Source organism: Camelus dromedarius, chromosome 29 (genome assembly GCF_036321535.1).
Source record: "Camelus dromedarius isolate mCamDro1 chromosome 29, mCamDro1.pat, whole genome shotgun sequence".
NCBI lineage: Eukaryota > Metazoa > Chordata > Mammalia > Artiodactyla > Camelidae > Camelus > Camelus dromedarius.
In genome coordinates, this window is record NC_087464.1 from 15,501,804 (window position 1) to 15,520,077 (window position 18,274).

General features: G+C 48.5%; 2 protein-coding genes and 1 pseudogene across 2 annotated transcripts; 2 read left to right on the forward strand and 1 right to left on the reverse strand.

Moving 5' to 3' along the window:
- The first annotated feature begins 408 nt into the window (after positions 1-408).
- Positions 409-5,025, forward strand: LOC105085473 (myeloid-associated differentiation marker). The gene has a single exon (XM_064480570.1). It carries the CDS (start codon positions 763-765, stop codon positions 1,696-1,698), a length of 936 nt encoding a protein of 311 aa, XP_064336640.1. The 5' UTR covers positions 409-762; the 3' UTR covers positions 1,699-5,025.
- Positions 5,026-6,264: 1,239 nt separating this feature from the next.
- On the forward strand, positions 6,265-7,369 carry LOC105085474 (myeloid-associated differentiation marker). Its single transcript, XM_031440952.2, has one exon. The coding sequence runs from the start codon at positions 6,265-6,267 to the stop codon at positions 7,180-7,182; it is 918 nt and encodes a 305-aa protein (XP_031296812.2). The 3' UTR covers positions 7,183-7,369.
- A 9,034-nt stretch (positions 7,370-16,403) lies between these two features.
- LOC105093064 (myeloid-associated differentiation marker-like) lies at positions 16,404-17,524 on the reverse strand (annotated as a pseudogene).
- Between the last annotated feature and the right edge of the window lie 750 nt (positions 17,525-18,274).

Consider the following 18,274-nt stretch of genomic DNA (forward strand, 5'->3'; position numbering starts at 1 on the left):
CAAAGGGTTCACACCCACAGCTTTGGGATTTTTATCCAGGTTTCCCATTTCTTATCCATGCAACCTTAGGGGAGGTACTGGCTTCCCCCAGCATTAATTTTCTTATTTGTAAATCGGGGTTAGCAGTACCATCTGCAATCCCTTTTCAGAAAACCTTGGGGTCAGATGTGCTCCAGAATTCATAATTTTTCAGACCAGACATGTAACATGGTGCATACACGACATAACACCCCACTGGGCTCTGAAAATGCTTTGTAATCGAACACATTAGCGTTTCTGCAGCTGCACTTTTAACGTGCACAGTAAGTGACATGAATCACGACCATAAATTGTCTCATGTCTGTTCAGATCAAATTTTGTTACCAAAAAAATTTTTTTTAATTCTTATTCAATTTTTAGGCCCTTGAAAGTTTGGGATTGCAGGTAAGGACCATCCTAACTTGTGTCTCCGTAGATGATGGCACATAGTTCAGAGAGATGAAAAACATTCTTGGTTTGAGGCCAGACCACACTCAGCTGTGAGATTGGAGATAAGATTAGTCTCCTGACAAGGCCAAGGTGAAGAGTGGGGAGAGTCATCCGAAGGCAGTTGTGCTGTTACCCAGGTGTCTGAGTCATTGGTTCAAACTCCACATCCTGAGTCTCAGCCTTCACAGGCTGTTAAGCTGATTCCAGGTGCCTGACTTAGTCCTCGTCCAGAGCCGGATCTTTCTCTGGTGGGTCCTCAGCGAAGACCACTGTCAAGCAGGAACAGTGACCAGCATGACCACCACGGGAAACGAGTTCACTTCGTTGCGGAACTTAGACGTTGGCGTCTGGACCGGAAGGGGCTGCTGCCTCCGCTTGCTGCAGGTACTGTCCACCTGCATTGCATTCTCACTAGTGGCCAGCATGGGCACTTGGAGGGGCGACATAGGTAACTTCTCTTTGTTCATCTGGTGCTTCTGCTTTGCTGTGACCCTCATCATCATCATAGTTGAGTGGTTTGATCTCCAGCGCCGGTTCCCTTTCTTCTGGTACAACATTCCCATCACCTTCGCCTGCTATTTTGCCCTCCTCTGCCTCTCGGCCTCCATCACCTACACAACCACCTTCGTCCAGTTCTTGCCTCTCAGCCCCAACCGAGACCGTGCCATCACCGCCATCACATTCTCCTGCATCGCTTGTGTGCTTTATGGCATGGAAGTGGCCTGGATCTGGGACTGGTATGAGCTCGGCAGCAACCCCTGCTATGTGCACACTATACCCGGCCTGCTGAAGGTGCTGGAGACCCTCGTGGCCTGTGTCATCTTCGGCTTCATCAGCAACACCAACCTGTACCTGCACCAGCCGGCCTTGGTGTGGTGCGTGGCCGTCTACTCCATCTGCTTCATCCAGGCAGCTGTGGCCATCCTGCTGAAACTGTTCAAATTGAAATACACACTGCCCATCCCATTCCCCATTTTCCAGGTGGGGCTGACCCTGCTCTCCGTCATCTTCTACTCCAGTGCTGTGGTTCTCTGGCCTCTCTACCAGTTTGATGAGAAGTTGGGTGGCCAGGCCCAGCGGTCCAGCGATGGGAGCTGCAGAGATGATCTCACATACTACGTGTGCGCCTGGGACCAACGACTGGCTGTGGCCATTTTGACAGCCATCAACCTGCTGGCTTACATGGCTGACCTGGTGTACTGGACTCGCCAGGTTTTTGTCAAGGACTGAGGGTCTGCCGAGGGTCTCCCAATTCCCTTTTCAAATAGAGTTCTGATGTCCTTTGCTGCCCTCTTACTGGACCCCTGACTCCCTTCCTCATTCATCTCACTCTTCTCTGTTTCCTTCCCTCCTCTGCTCTGTCTCCCTTTCTGTTTTCCTTGGGTGCCCACATCCTGTTTTGCCTCTTTCTCTTTCCACTCTCTTCTTTTCTACTTTTTCTGCTTTTTGCTCTTTCAGACATTCTTTGCTTTCTCATCTGCTTGTGTCCTGACCACCTCGTCCCATTTTTCTTCTTCTGATCATTCAGAAGTCTGAGACTTCTTCCTTCTCTGCCCACTGCCCCCTCCCTGCTCCTAAGGTGCTGAACTCCACATCACACAGCCCTCTCTGCAGATGCTCATACTCTGGGCCTCTGGAGGGGCCTCACTGCCAGAGCAAGCCTGTCCCCTGGCTGTGCCTTAGTTGGTGTATGTGTGGCGGTTTTGGGGATTGTGGGTGGGTAGCTAGGGACTGGGACTGCTTTTTCCTAGTGGAGTAGGATGTACTGTGCACATCGCTTTAAGTTAGACAAAAATCTCTGGAGATCAATAATTTCCAGTAGGCGGGAGGCTGAAAGCAGAGACCCTGGGTCCTGAGGCCCCACCTGGTGCTCAGCCCCACCAAGACTGGCTCCAGAACTTTTGCAGACTCAATAAAGCCCACTGCCTAGAGGCCACCTTAGAGGAAGCACGGGGTGGATGCCTTCCAGCCCAACTACTCTCTGGAGAATCAAAAAAGGAGCTGGCGAAGAACCACATATTCTTGAAGACAACTGTCTGAAGTGTTTGTGGGGGGCAGCGATGTGGCCCTCCTGCCTCAGTGTCCAAAGTAACATGTCCTGCCTTTGCAGGGACAAGAACATGGCCACTGCCAGCCTTAAAGGTCATGTTAGCCTGGGGTTCTTTCCTTTTCTTGTTTCTGGTCAGGGCATCAGAAATTGCTGCGTGGTCCTATTCTTAACGAAGTTTCCTTTCAAATTTTTCCGGGGCTGTGTGCTGTTGGGTAAGAATTGCCGCTGCCACAGTATAAGAAACTGCATTGCTTGACTGTGCGGTGCGCACACACGCGCTCCTGCATGGCAGTTCCCTTTTGCTGCAGCTTCCTGCCTCTCTGGGACTCACACATAATGTGATCTATTTAAGTCTACATATATGTATAAAAAATGTCGCCCCAAGCCTTCTTGCTGTCTTGCTGTCAGCCACAAAGGCTCAGAGCCCGGCATCCTCTGTGTCACCAGGGCCAGAGGGGCCAGGCAAGCAGAGCTGTGGGGGAGGGGCAGGGAAGGCCCCGCACTGCTGCCACTCATTCCTGTCCTGGGATGAAGCGTCTGTTCTTCACCCAGTGTCAGACTGGGTGGATGGGGAGGGTTCCCAGAAGATGGTCCCCATGGCAGGAAAACCTTAAGAAATAGTTTAATAAAATTCTCGTTTTAAGGTAAGACAAGAAAAATTTAAACAAAACTTTTCTCTGCCTGTGTAGGCCTCCTCCCTCCCCTCTAGTGTGCATTGTGCATCTGAATTATTTTTAACCAGCCCTCCCCAAGGGCAGAAATGCCTGCTCTTCCATAAAGATCAGTTTTTCTTCTGGTTCTAGTCATGCTACTCCTTAGAAAATACCACTGCTTGCTTGTGACCTGATTGATGTCACCAGCTACATGACTTGTATTCTGCTCATTTTACAAGATTGTTTCTTGCGTTAACAAATGTGTGATAAAAAATAATGGAGACTATGTGACCTGAAATGACTGACATGATAAATAGTTTCATAAAATTAATGACTGTGACAGTGTGACTCTAGATATGGGAAGAAGCAACAAGTGGGACTCACACCCTGGACAGGACAGACTAGCAGGACAGGTGGTGCTGAGGTTTTTGCTACTGTTAACAGGGCCTAGATGAGTAATAGCCCTTGAGTGGCCTCTCAGGGAACCCCTTGCCTGGTTTGGGAATGACATTCTTAGCACCCTGGAACAAGTCGGTCAAAAATGCCTCCCAAATCTTAGTCTAAATTAAGACTAAAAAGGAGAAGATTGTGTGATAAAGAATGTTGCCCACCATCCAGTCCTGCAAGAATAAAGTCATTAGTCACTGCAGTCACTGACCTACAATACATCGTGAAAGGAATTCCCAGGGCGAAGATCAGGATGAGGCATTTTGTGCTCTGGGAAAAGCGCCAGAACCAGCCCTCAGATAGTTAGATATTTTAGGGAGAAATTTTTATGAACCCAGTTTCTTGTATCTTCCCATAATCAGAAAAGCACTAAAACCATTAACTGAGATAACTGTTCTTCACAAAGAGCACTCATCTTCTACCAGACTGTGTGCTTGACTACATCTACCCCTCCCTGCAAATCGCGTGCATCCTGGCCTCCCCCCGTAACCTCTTTGGAACAGTTCGCAGAGCTTTCTGAAAGACTGTCTCCCAGCTTATAATCTTCAAGTTGGTTCGAATTTTCCATTTATTTCTTGGATTGATTGTTGATTAATATCCATGAATAGAAGCAAGTATGAATTGACCTCCTCAAGTCTGGGTGCAAGGAATTCTTATATTCTTACATTTTCCTGAATCAAGTGGAACCCAGCCCTGAGACCTAACTTCTCAGGAGGATGGAAATCCTCTGTGGCTTAGTAAAAGAATTGCCAAGGAATAGGCTCCCCTGAGCTGCTCACTGTCTAAGCCCTCGTGGTTCATGAGGACGGCAGCTCCATCCCTCCTGTCTGGTGGGGGTTAAAGGTCATTTGTCATAATTCCGAGGCAAGTTCCAGTCCCCTCACTTTGGAGCTCAAAAGAAATTGTAAAAGTCCTCTGCTTAGTCCAACCCTCTTGTCATAGATGAGGTGCACCTGGACCCAGGGAGGTGGCAGGACTTGTCCAGAGTCACTCTGTATGGCTGAGTCAAAGATAGGACCCTGGTTTCTGGTCCCAGGCTGGCTATCTTTCCACTGCCCCAAGCTGCCTGTTACAAGTGTGGCAGCAGCATCCCCCAGGCTGAGGTTAATGCCCCATCCATCCTAGTTCTGCCACAAACCTGCCATGTGACCCCGAGGAGGTCACTCACTGCTGGTTGAGTCAGGGTCCTCAGCTACAGGATGGGGGAGGGGGTCCCATTGACCCCTGGTCCCCTTCCAACCCTGCCTCTTCCCAGTGCCCCTGGCTGCACCTGTCTTGGAGACAATGACGTGGAGATGGAAGCCGGCCTCCCTCTGCTCTGTGCTATCTGCTTGTTTTCCCTGTTGGCTTGTACAATATATAGTTTGCTATATTTTATGTAATAAAAGGGGGAGAAATAAAAATAAACTTCTGTGTCCTGTTTGTTGGTTGCATCCTTCCTGATTAGATAGACCCTCCTTCCCCACAACTTTTCTTGCTGCTAAACACATTTTTCTTTCATATCATGTGTTTCCTCAGACACTCACCAGTGATCCAACCCTCCAGTGATTTTTTTCGAAAACACAAACTGCTTCCAGTGACTTCACAGTCTGATCTCTCCCAGACTCCCCTGTTCCTGCACATCCTTTACTTTCCTCCTTTTCAGACTCCAGCTAAGCAGCCCCAAAGCTCTCGCCCTGGTTAGGGAGCTCACGTTCCCTTTAGTGAACACAGAGCCCTTTCTTCTGGGAGGACAGAGGGGCTGATCCCAAGCAGTGGAAGAGGAAACAGAAGCCCAGAGTGAGAGAGGCAGAGCCGGTCCACAGTCACATCTGCTCCTGACTAAGGTCAGGTGGCCCCACAGTCCTTGTCGGGTCCCCCTGGGGATGAAACATGGGTAATCGGGCCAGCAGAGCCCAGGAGATCAGGTTTCTAGTTCCATTTCTGCCACAGGATATTTCATGGCCACAGATGAGTCTCGGCCCTGTTCTGAGCCTCATTCTCCCATGTATAAAATGCATGGAGTCAGATATGCTCCACTCAGAACTTTTCAACTTCAGACACGTGACACGGTGCATATTCTCTGTACGACGTAACACTCCACAGGGCTCTGAAGCACCTTGTAATCAAGCACATTAGTGTTTCTGCAACTGTATGTTTGAACATTGACACCAAGTGAAGTAAATAAAGGCCATAAATTGTCTCCTGTCCTTTCAGTTCAAATTTTGTAAGCAAAGGAATTTTATTAGAATTCTTTTTCAATTTTCAGAGTCTTGAAGTTTTGGGATTGCAGATAAGGGCCACCCTATCCTGCATCTCCACAGATGACGGCACACAGCTCAGGGAGATCAGAAACGGTCACGGTTTGAGGCCAGAACACACCCAGCTGTGAGGCTGGGGATAAGACCAGACTCCTGACAAGGCCAAGGGTGACGGGTGGAGAGAGTCACCCTGGAGCGGCTGCGCTGTTACCCAGGTGTCTGGGCCATTGGTTCAGACTCCACATCCTGAGCTTCAGCTGCCCTGGCCCTTAAGCCGATTCCAGGCATCTGACTTAATCCACCCCCTGAGCCAGATCTTTCTCTGGTGCGTCCTCAGCGAAGACCACTGCCATATCGGTGACGGTGACCTGCACGACCATACCACCTCCACGTGTTCTTTTCATACATGGATGTGGAAACCTTCTGTTTATGCTTCTTCCGCCTGATGCAGCTGCTCTCCACCTGCGTGCCCTTCTCACTGATGGCCAGCATGGGCACTGGGAGTGTTGTCGTAGGAAACTGGTCCATGTTCATCTGGGGCTTCTGCTTCACCGTGACCCTCGTCATCCTCATAGTTGAGTTCTGTCACATCAGGGACCACTTACCTTTCTCCTGGTATGGCTTCCTCACCATCCACGCCTGCTATGCCACCCTCTTCTGCCTCTTGACCTCCATCCTCTACCCCACCACCTACATCGAGTTCTTCCCTTCTGGCCCACACCGGGACTATGCCATGATCTCCACCACATTCTCCTGTATTGCTTTAGTCCTTTATGCCTTGGAACTGCTCGTTCTCTGGAATTGGTACCAGGGCAAGGGAGGCAGGATCGCTCGCTACATGTACACCACGCAAGGTCTGCTCAAGCTGCTGGAGACCTCCCTGGCCTGTGTCATCTTCGGCTTCATCAGCAACACCAACCTGTACCTGCACCAGCCGGCCCTGGTGTGGTGCGGGGCCGTCTACTCCATCTGCTTCGTCCTGTCCTCCGTGGCCATCCTGCTGAACCTGGGCAAATGCGACAACAGGCTTCTCATCCCCTTGCCCACATTCCTGTTGGGGCTGACCATGCTCTCCATCCTCCTCTACACCAGCGCTCTGGTCCTCTGGCCTCTCTACCAGTTTGTCGAGAAGCTGGGTGGCCAGCCCCAGCGGTCCAGCGATGTGAGCTGCGGCGATAGACTCACCTACTTGGTGTGCACCTGGGACCAAGGACTGGCTGTGACCATCTTGACAGTCATCAACCTGCTGATCTACATGGCCGACTTGGTGACCTTGGCCCGCCTGGTTTTTGTAAGGATAGAGGATCAGCCCACGGTCAGCTGATTCCCTCTTTTCAGTGGAGGTTTCTACATCAAGTTCTGATGTCCTCTTCCTGTCCCCGCTCTCCCCTCCTCACATCCTCCCCAATTCACTTCTCTTCTCACTCTCTTCTCTGTTTCCTTCCCTCCTTTTGCTGTGTCTTCCTTCCAGTTTTCGTTGTTTGCCCACATCCTGTTTTGCCTCTTTCTCTTTCCTCCTCTTCTTTTCTACATTTTCTGCCTTTGGGGCCTTTTCTGGTTGTCCTTTGTTTTCTCTTCTCCTGTGTCCCAGCCACCTGTTCCCATTTTCTACTTCTGATCAGTTGGGATCCTGAGACTTCTTCTGTCTCTGCCTACTACTGGTGTATGTGTGTGGGTTTGGGGGATGGGGTGCGTAGCTAGGGACTGGGACTGCTTTTTCCTAGTGGAGTAGGATGTACTGTGCACATCGCTTTAAGTTAGACAAAAATCTCTGGAGATCAATAATTTCCAGTAGGCGGGAGGCTGAAAGCAGAGACCCTGGGTCCTGAGGCCCCACCTGGTGCTCAGCCCCACCAAGACTGGCTCCAGAACTTTTGCAGACTCAATAAAGCCCACTGCCTAGAGGCCACCTTAGAGGAAGCACGGGGTGGATGCCTTCCAGCCCAACTACTCTCTGGAGAATCAAAAAAGGAGCTGGCGAAGAACCACATATTCTTGAAGACAACTGTCTGAAGTGTTTGTGGGGGGCAGCGATGTGGCCCTCCTGCCTCAGTGTCCAAAGTAACATGTCCTGCCTTTGCAGGGACAAGAACATGGCCACTGCCAGCCTTAAAGGTCATGTTAGCCTGGGGTTCTTTCCTTTTCTTGTTTCTGGTCAGGGCATCAGAAATTGCTGCGTGGTCCTATTCTTAACGAAGTTTCCTTTCAAATTTTTCCGGGGCTGTGTGCTGTTGGGTAAGAATTGCCGCTGCCACAGTATAAGAAACTGCATTGCTTGACTGTGCGGTGCGCACACACGCGCTCCTGCATGGCAGTTCCCTTTTGCTGCAGCTTCCTGCCTCTCTGGGACTCACACATAATGTGATCTATTTAAGTCTACATATATGTATAAAAAATGTCGCCCCAAGCCTTCTTGCTGTCTTGCTGTCAGCCACAAAGGCTCAGAGCCCGGCATCCTCTGTGTCACCAGGGCCAGAGAGGCCAGGCAAGCAGAGCTGTGGGGGAGGGGCAGGGAAGGCCCCGCACTGCTGCCACTCATTCCTGTCCTGAGATGAAGCGTCTGTTCTTCACCCAGTGTCAGACTGGGTGGATGGGGAGGGTTCCCAGAAGATGGTCCCCATGGCAGGAAAACCTTAAGAAATAGTTTAATAAAATTCTCGTTTTAAGGCAAGAAAGAAAGACTTAAACATACAATTTTTTCTGCCAGTTTGGGCCTTCTCCCTCCTCTCTAGTGTGCACTGTGCATGTTAACTTTAATCAGCCCTCCCCAAGGGCAGAAATACCTGCTCCACCACAATGATCAGTATTTCTATTCTGGCTCCAGTCATGTAACTCCTTAGAAGACCGTATTATTGTCACTAGCTATCTTACTTCTGTTCTGCCTATTTGACGAGATCCTGTTTCTTGCATTAACAATGTGTGATTGAGTCTCCGATAATAATATTAATGATAAGGCGACTTGAAACGATTGACATGATGTATAGTTTTATAAGATCCAGAGTGTGACTTTAGACATGGGCAGAAGTAACAAGAGGGAAGCAGTTCCTGAACCACGACAGACTAGTAAGACAGGTGGTCCAGAGGATTGTGGCTACTGTTACCAGGACTAGGTGACCAGTAGCACTTTGAGCGGCCTATCAATGAAATCCTTGATTGATCTGGAGTGCGCATTCATAATGCGCTGGGACAAACTGATCAAAAATGTCTCCCAAATCTTGGTTGAAATTAAGACCAAAAGGGAGGGGATTGGGAAATAAAGAGGGTTGCCCACCACCCATCCACTCTACAAGAATCTAATAATTAGCCACTACAGTCACTGACCTACAGTCCACCCTGAAGGGAATTCAGGGTGAAGATCAGGATGAGGCTCTCTGGGTTCTGGGGAAACTGGCAGAACTGGCCCTCAGATAGGTATTTTCAGGTGAAATTTTTTTTTCCAGGAGAAATTTTTATGAACCCAGTTTCTCGCATCTTCCCATTCTTAGAAAAGCACTAAAACCATTAACTCAGATATCTGTTCCTGGTGAGTAACAAGGATGTGTGCTTGATTGCCTGTCCCCCTTGCCCTAAGTCACATCCATCCTGGCTCCCCCATCTTACCTCTTCAGAACAGTTCTCAGAGCTTTCTGAAAGATTCTCTATTGGGTTATAAACCTCAGGTTGGCTAGAAAAACATTTTCTACTTCTTTCTTTTTAAAATTTTATTTATGACTGTGGGAGGAACAGCCTTGGTAACAAAAAGAAAAATTCCTCTTAATCAGAGTGCCAGCAATTTGGTGGACCCCGTGTCATCCCAGAACCATCAAGGTGTGGGAGACTTCAGCTTTTCTACAAACAAGAGTCAGGGGTTGGAGGAGCACCCCACAGGGGCCTGTGAGGTATCAAAACCAGGTGGCCATTGTGGGCAGGATTTCAGACATGTTCCGCATGGTTGAAAACTTGAATTTTCTGAGCTGTGTCAGACTCAGGACACTACATGCCATTCTCAAAACAGTGTCTGCTGGCTGATAGCTCAAGTGGTAGAGCACATGCTTAGCATTCATGAGGTCCTTGGTTCAATCCCCAGTACCTCCTCTAAGAATAAATAAATAAATAGACCTAATTACCTCCCTTGACCCACATTTGGTAGTGTGTGTGTGTGTGTGTGTGTGATCACCAGCAATGTTGCCCTACCTGAGCATTCTCTCCATGCAGATTTCACTTCATCATCCCTCCTATCCATTTTCCCCTTTGCCACCACTTCGTTCACTTCCTTTTTTTTAAATCTTTGCTGTTTATATATTTTTGTAAACTGCTTTGTATCCTGTTTGTCTTTAATAAGGCAAGACATACATAAATTAAGCTTCTTGGTGCCTTTTTCCCTGAGCGCAGCCGCGGAGGGATGGGTAGCCCACAGGATGGGCAGAGCCCTGCCTTCAAGAGATCGGTCCTGTGAGCAAGCCTGGGGGCCTGGCCTTCCCTCCAGGACTCTAAAGTCCTCCAAAGACTCCAGAGCAAATATTTGGCCCCAAAGGCGCTCTGCCTCCCTGTCGTCCTGAGAGGCTGTGTGCTGTGAGGGGGCAGGTCTTTGCTGCGGCTTCCCCAGAAGGCGTGCAGGGAGTTTACCTGCAGGTGATCCAGGAAGCGCTGGTGGAGTGAGGGTGAGTGTGAGGAAGGGAAGGCACCAAATCAAGGCGTTTTTGTTTGTTTTAGAAATCACACCAGTTGCCCTGTGGATAACAAAGCTTAATCCACTGGCCTCACTCCAGGAAACAGTGTAGAACACAGAGCTCCGATTTATCCTGGAGCCCCAGTGTTTACACACAACTCCCATCGGGCTGCAAGTGCACCTGCGACCACACCTGCAAAGCAGGTTCCCAGGGCTCCAGGAGGGGCAGGCATGTGCTGGGGCGGGGGTTCACCCAGGTGGAAGGGCCCAGGGAGGCGGGCTGGATACCAGACGCTGCAGCTACACGTAGGCCCTTCCAGGTCAACAGATACTTGTTTAGCATCTGCCCTGGGCCAGGCTGGACCAGACGCTGAGGACATGGAGTGAGCAAGGCCCGGCCAGTCCCTGGAAAACTCCTGGTGGAAGGAGGCTGGCCCAAGTCCAGACCATCTGCATATCTGAGGGGCATGTCCGACAGAGGGGAGAGCTGATGTCCTGGAGCGGGGACCTAGGATGGGTGGCAGGCAGGCAACCAGGTCTGAATGGAGTTTGAAAGATTTGTCTTAGTGGAGGAGGGAGGGAGAGGGGGTGCCAGGGAGGGACAGCCAGAGCCCCAGTCTGAGGACTACAGGTCAGCTTAGTGGGGAGCAGGAATGTGTAGGAGACAGGGGGTGGGCCTGAGTTTGGGCCCCTTCGTTGGCCTGTGGCAGCAGGGACTGAGGACAGAGCGGTCAGCACCTCAATTCACTGAAAGACTCTTCTCAACGTGCTGAGCAAGGAGCCCTTTAGAAACATCTTTTGTACATTTTCCTCAGTGCCCTGCAGCTCCTGTGCGAACTGCTTCAGCCCCTCTGTGCCTGAGGGCAAGTCTGCAGCGCCCCTGCCCCCACCAGGCTGTCAGCACTGCGAGGGCACAGCCTGGCTCTCAGGATGCTGGACTTTGTGGCGGCCATGCCTGGGCCTAGTGCTAATGGGTGAGGCCAGGCCTGCTCCAGCCACCTGCTGAGTCCAGGGTGTCGGAGGCCTGGAGAGACTCACGCACTGACCCACGTTGGGCCCTGGAAGTCAGGTGTGAGCAGGGGAGGCCTGGTCCCACGGGGCGCCTGGATGCAGCCCTGCCCCGACATCCCCACTCTGTGCCTGTGTCTGCAGGACAGGTGGTTGGGTCACAACTCCATGGAGGACGCCAGGGCCACGATGGAGCTCTACCGAATCTCCCGGCGAATTCGAGAGCAGTGAGGGCTCCGCCTGGTGGTAACCAGCCCCCTCCCCACGGACTAGAGGCCTTCGTCTCTTCAGGACAGCTTTTTGTAAAATGCATCTATTTTTTTTACATTAAAAAAAAATGAAGTACAATGTTCTGTTTATTGTTTTTGTAAATTTATTGATTTACAATGTTGTGTTAGTTTCTGGTGTACAGCATAGTGATGTAGTTATACATTTGTATACATATTCTTTTTCATTACAGGTTACTACAAGCCATTGAATATAGTCCCCTGTGTTATACAGTAGGATCTTATTGTTTATCTGTTCTGTACGTAGTAGTCTGTATCTGCCAATCCCAAACTCCCAATTTATCCCTTCCTCTCCCTTCCCCTTCAAGTAACCATAAATGTGTTTTCTATGTCTGTGAGTCTCTTTCTGTCTTGTAAATAAATTCATTTGTGTCATTTTTTAAGATTCCATATATAGGTGATACATGATGTTTGTCTTTCTCTGTCTGACTTACTTCACTTAGTATGATCATCTCTAGGTCCATCCATGTTGCTGCAAATGGCATTATTTCATTTTTTATGGCTGAGTAGTGTTCCACTGTATATATACCAAAACTTCTTTATCCAGTCAACTGGTGATGGACATTTGGGTTTTTTCCCTGTCTTGACTATTGTAAATAGTGACATTGTGAACATTGGGGTGCATGTACCTTTTCAATTAGAGTTCCATTTTGATATATGCCCAGGAGTGTGATTGCTGAATTATATGGTAACTTTTTTTTAGTTTTTAAAGGAACCCCATACTATTTTCCTTGGTGGCTGTACCAGACTACATTCTCACTAACAGTGTAGGAGGGCTCCCTTTTCTCCCCACCCTCTCCAGCATTTATTGTTTGCAGACTTTTGAATGATGGCCATTCTGACCAGTGTGAGGTGGTACCTCATAGTAGTTTTGATTTGCATTTCTCAGATAATTAGTGGTATTTTTCATGTGCCTATTGGCTATTTGTATGTCTTTATTGGAGAATCGCTTGTGTAGGTCTTCTGCCTGTTTTTGGTTTGGGTTCTTTGCTTTTTGTTATTAAGTTATATGAGCTGTTTATATAGTCTGGAAATTAAGCCCTTGTCAGTCCCATCATTCACAAATATTTTCTCCCATTTCATAGGTCATTGTTTTGTTTTGCTTATGGTTTCATTTGCTGTGCAAAAGCTTATGTTTAATTAGGTCCCATTTGTTTATTTTTGCATTTATTTCTCTTGCCTGGGTAGACTGTCCTAGGAGAAAATTGCTAAGATTTATGTCAGAAAATACTTTTCTTATGTTTTCTTCTAGGAAGTTTATAATGTCCTGTTTTACATTTAAGTCTTTAAGACATTTTGAGTTTATTTTTGTGAATGGTGTTAGGGAAGGTTCTAATTTTGTTGATTTACATGAGGCTGTCTAATTTTCCCAACACCACTTGCAAAGGGACTGTCTTTTCTCCATTGTACATTCTTGCCTCCTTTGTTGAAGATTAATTAACTGTAAGCCTATGGGTTTATTTCTGATATACTTTCTATTGAGCTGTAAAAGTAGGGGGACTGGACCTTGCTTTGGAATTGTGACAAATGATCTTTAACTTTCACCAAACAGGAGATGGATAGAGCCACTGCCCTCATGATACATGAAGACTTGGACAGTGAATGCCTCACGTGAGCCCATTCCTTGGCAATTATTTTATTAAACCACAGAGGCATTTCCATCCTCCTGAGAAGTGAGGCCCCTGGGTGGGGTTCCATTTGATTTAGGAAAATAGAAGAATATGAGATTCCTTGTACCCAGACTTGTGTGGGTCAATGCTCACTTGTTTTTGTTGTTGAAAAATTAATGAATAGTCAATCTAAGAAAGAAATGGGGATTTTTATTCAGCCAACGTGAGGATTATAACCAGGGAGACAGTCTTTCAGAAAGCTCCAAAAACTGTTCTGAAGAGGTGAAGAGGTAAGGAGGGGAGGCCAAGATGTATGTGATTTGGGGAAAACGTTCATACAATCCAGCACACTGTTCAGTAGAAGGTTACTGCCTTTCCAGAGAAACAAGAACATTAGTTAATGATTTTAGTGCTTTTCTAAGTATGGGAAGATGCAATAAACTGGATTTATAACAATTTCTCCTGAATATATCTAACTCTGAGGGCCAGTTCTGCCAGTTTTCCCACGGCACAAAATGCCTTAACCTGATCTTTGCCCTGAATCTCTTCCAGGGTGGATTGTAGGTCAGCGACTGCAGTGACTAATGACTTGATCTCTTAGAACTGGATGGTGGGCCACATTCCTTATTTCACAATCCCCTCCCTTTTAGTCTTAATGTTGACCAATGTTTGTGAGGCATTTGGTGACCACTTTGTCGCAGGCGCTAAGAAAGCTCATTCTCAGGTCAGGAGAGGATTTCATTGATAGGCCACTCAATGTGCTATTATTTATTCACCTAGTCCTGGTAACAGAAGCCCAGAGCATCTGGACCACCTGTCTTCCTGGTCTGTCATGGTTCAGGAAAGTCTTCCCTCTTGTTGCTTCTTCCCACACCTAGAGTCACACTCTTACAATCATTGATTTTATAGAACTATGTATTATGTCAATTGTTCCAAGTCGTCTAGTCATCATTATCTTTATCAGAGGCTCAATGACAAATTTGGTACTCAAGAAGGAATAATCTTGTAAAATGGGTAGAATAAAAATAATACAGCTAGTGACATTACGAAGGCCGTAAGTGAGCAGTATTAATCACCTAAGGAGTTACATGGCTGAAGAACAGAAAAATCGATCTTTATGGAGGAGCAGGTATTTCTGCCCCTGGGGGTCTGGTTAAAGATAACGCAGATGCACAACGCACACTAGAGGGGAGAGAGGAGCCGTAAATGGGCAGAGACAATTTTTACATTAAATTTTCATGTCTTGCCTTAGAATATGAATTTTACTACATTACTTCTTAAGATTTCCCTGCCATGGGGACCGTATGCTGGGAGACTTCCCCATCCATCCAACTTGCCATCAGGTGAAGAACATGTGCTTCATCCTAAGACAGGAATGAGTGGCAGCAGTGCAGGTCCTTCCTTGCCCCTCCCCACAGCTCTGCTATCTGGCTGCTCTGGCGCTGGTGACACAGAAGATGCTGGGCTCTGAGGCTGTGTGGCTGAAAGCAGGCCAGGGAGAAGGCTTATGGTGCCTTTATAGCCACCAGTTACTGTAGAGGGCTGTTGGTCCCAATGCGGGAGTGCACACGGATACACGCATGCACATACGCACACAAACACACACTGAGCAGACACACAGGTATACATCGTTAAAGAGAGGCATCCAGAGCTGGCATGGCCCCTTTAAGAGGCAGGGCACAGGATATGGACATTTGGGTGGGGCTCAATCTCTCCCTTCCTAAGACTGGACCACTCCTTAGGCTCTGGGAGAAGTGGGAGTTGGGAGACAGTGGGAGGGGCTTGCAGAGACAGTGGTTTGGGTGAAGATGGAAATATGCTAGGCTGCTTCTGAGCTCTAGGCAAATTTGGGGCAATGATGATCTGTTGATTCTGTGTTTAAAAAAAAAACTTTTATGTTTAAAAGTTAAGAAAAACATTATGGATGTGGGAGAAGGAACACGTCTTTTCTATGATTGACAGAAGCAGCTGATAGGATCCAAAGCTCTGGGAGATTTTTTAAAAATTACATACATTTATAGAAATAATGTTATTCCTGAGCCCCAGAGAAGCAGGAAGAATCTGCAGAGGGCAACTGGCACAGAGAAACACAACTGTGTGTGCACTACAAACTCAAACAATGCATTGCTTTGACTGGCAGCAGCAATCCCATTCACCCAATCCACCCCACCAAAAATAAATCAAAAAGAAACTTGCTCTATTCAGTAATTTTTGCCCTCCTGACCAGAAAAAAGGAAAAAAAAAAAAAAAAACCCCAAGCTAACATAACCTTTAAAGCTGGCAGTGTCTGTTTTCTTGTCGCTGCAAAGACAGGACGTGCTATTTTGAACACTGAGGCAGAAGGGCCACAACACTGCCCCCCACAAATGCTTCAGACAGTTGTCTTCAAAACTTGCTGTTCTTCAGCAGCTCCTTTTTTGAGTTCCCAGACAGTAGCTGGGCTGGAAGGCATCCACCCCATGCTTCCTCTAAGGTGGCCTCTAGGCAGGGATTTTAGTGAGCCTGCAAAACTTCTGGAGCCAGTCTCAGTGGGGCTGAGCACCAGGTGGGGCCTCAGGACCCAGGATTTCTGCTTTCAGCCTCCTGCCCACCGGAAATTATTGACCTCCAGAGATTTTTTTTTTCTTTTAACTTAAGGGAGAAGTGAAATGTTCATCCCCCTCCACTGCGAGGAAGGGGGCCCAAACCCGAGCTACTCACTCCCATTTCCCCCATCCTCTCCCCCACCCCCAACATACACCCCCAACCGAGGCAGGGTCAGGGCCAGAAGGCATGCTCTGGCAGTGAGGCCCCTCTGGAGGCCCAGAATGTGGGCAACCAAAGAAAACAGGAAGGGAGACAGAGCAGAAGGAGGGAAGGAAACAGAAGAGCAAGATGAATGGAGAAGGATATGAGAAGGGAGAGAGCAGACAGGAAGAGGCCAGCAGGGAACATCAGAACTCGGTAAAGATACCTCTGGTTCGAAGAGGAATCGGGACTCATGTGCAGAGCCTCACCCTACAAAAACCAGGGCCAAGTATGCTGTGTCAGCCATGTAAAGCAGCAGATTGATGGCTGCCAAGGTGGTCACAGCCAGTTGCTGGTTCCACATGCACGCCAAGGAGCTGAGTCTATCCCTGCAGCTCACATCGCTGGACTGCTGGGGTTGGCTGCCCAACTCCTCATGGAACTAGTAGAGAGGCCAGAGGACCACTGCGCTGGTGTAGAGGAGGACCGAGAGCACGGTCTGCCCCACCAGGAAATGGGGGAAGGGGATGGGCAGCCTTTGGTCATTGTCACAATCACAATTGTTCACCAGGAAGTTCACGGCCCCCAGGATGAAGCAGATAGAGTAGACAGCCACGCACCACACCAGGGCTGGCTGGTCCTGATACAGGTCAGTGTTACTGATGAAAGCAAGATGACATAGGCCACGAAGCACTCCAGCCTCCTGAGGACTCCTGGCAAGGTGGACACAAAGCAGTATACATCTCCAGGCCGGACACAGACCCAGGCCACTTCGGTGGCATAAAGCACAGAAGCCAAGCAGGAGAATGCAGTGGCGGCAATGGCGTGGTCCCACATGGAGCCATGAGGCAAGTACTGGATGTAGGCGGTGCCGATGATGATGAAGGCTGAGAGGCAGAAGAAAGTGAAGTAGGAGGCACAGATGTAGAGAAAGCCATCCTAGGAGAAGGGGAGGCGGAACTGGAGCCCAAATAACTCAACTGTAAGAATGATGAAGGTCACAGCAAAGCAGAAGCACCAGATGAACACGCACCAGTTGTTTTAGCCCCCTCTCAAAGTGTCCTTACTGGCCACCAGTGAGAAGGGCACACAGGTAGAGAGCAGCTGCAGCAGACGGAGGACAAGGCTCAGGATGGTCCCAGAGCTCAGGACAGAGGAAGAGAACATGGTGGTTATGGTGGTCCTGATGGTCACTCTCCCTGGTTGCCAGTGGTCTTCACTGAGGACCCACCAGAGAAAGATCCAGATCTGGAGGTAGATGAAGTCAGACACCTGGAAACAGCTCAAGGGCCGGGGGCGGCTGAGGCTCAGGATGTGGAGTTTGAACCAATGGCCCAGACACTTGGGTAACAGCGCGGCCGCTCCAGGATGACTCTCCCCACCCATCACCCTTGGCCTTGTCAGAAGACTAGTCTTATCTCCAATCTCACAGGTGGGTGTGGTCTGGCCTCAAATACATAAACATTTTTGATCTCTCTGAGCTGTGTGTCATCATCTAAGGAGACACAGGGTCGGATGGTCTTTATCTGCAATCCCAAGCCTTCAAGGCTTTGAAAATTGTAAAAGAACTTTTAAAAAATTTTTTGGTAACAAAATTTCACTTGAGCACACAGGAGACCATTTATGGTCTTAGTTTATTTCACTTAGTGTGACTGTTCAAAAGTGCAGTTGCCAAAATAATAATATATTTGATTACAAGGTACTTTCAGAGCCCAGTGGGGTGTTATGTCATACAGAGTATGTGCACCATGGTATGTGTCTGAAGCTGAAAAATTCTGAATTCTGGAGCATATCTGATTCCAAAGGCTTCAAAGGTATTGTGGGTAGTACTGCTAACCCCATTTTACAGATGACAAAACTAAGGCTTAGAGATTCAAGTATCTTCCCTAAGATCCCATGGATAAGATTGGAAACCCCGGATAAAAATCCCAAAGCTGTGGGTGTGAACCCTTTGCTCTACAGCCCAGCATTTCAGCAGGGGTCCTGGGTAGGAGCCCAGGACCAAAGCTCGGGGCTCTGGGAACCCAGGACAGGCCGTCAGGGCCATGGCCTCCTTCCACAGCCACCTGAAGGGACAGGTGTCTGTCTTGTTCTCCCTGCAGCCATCACTAGGAGAAGCTGCCATCTGAGGTGACA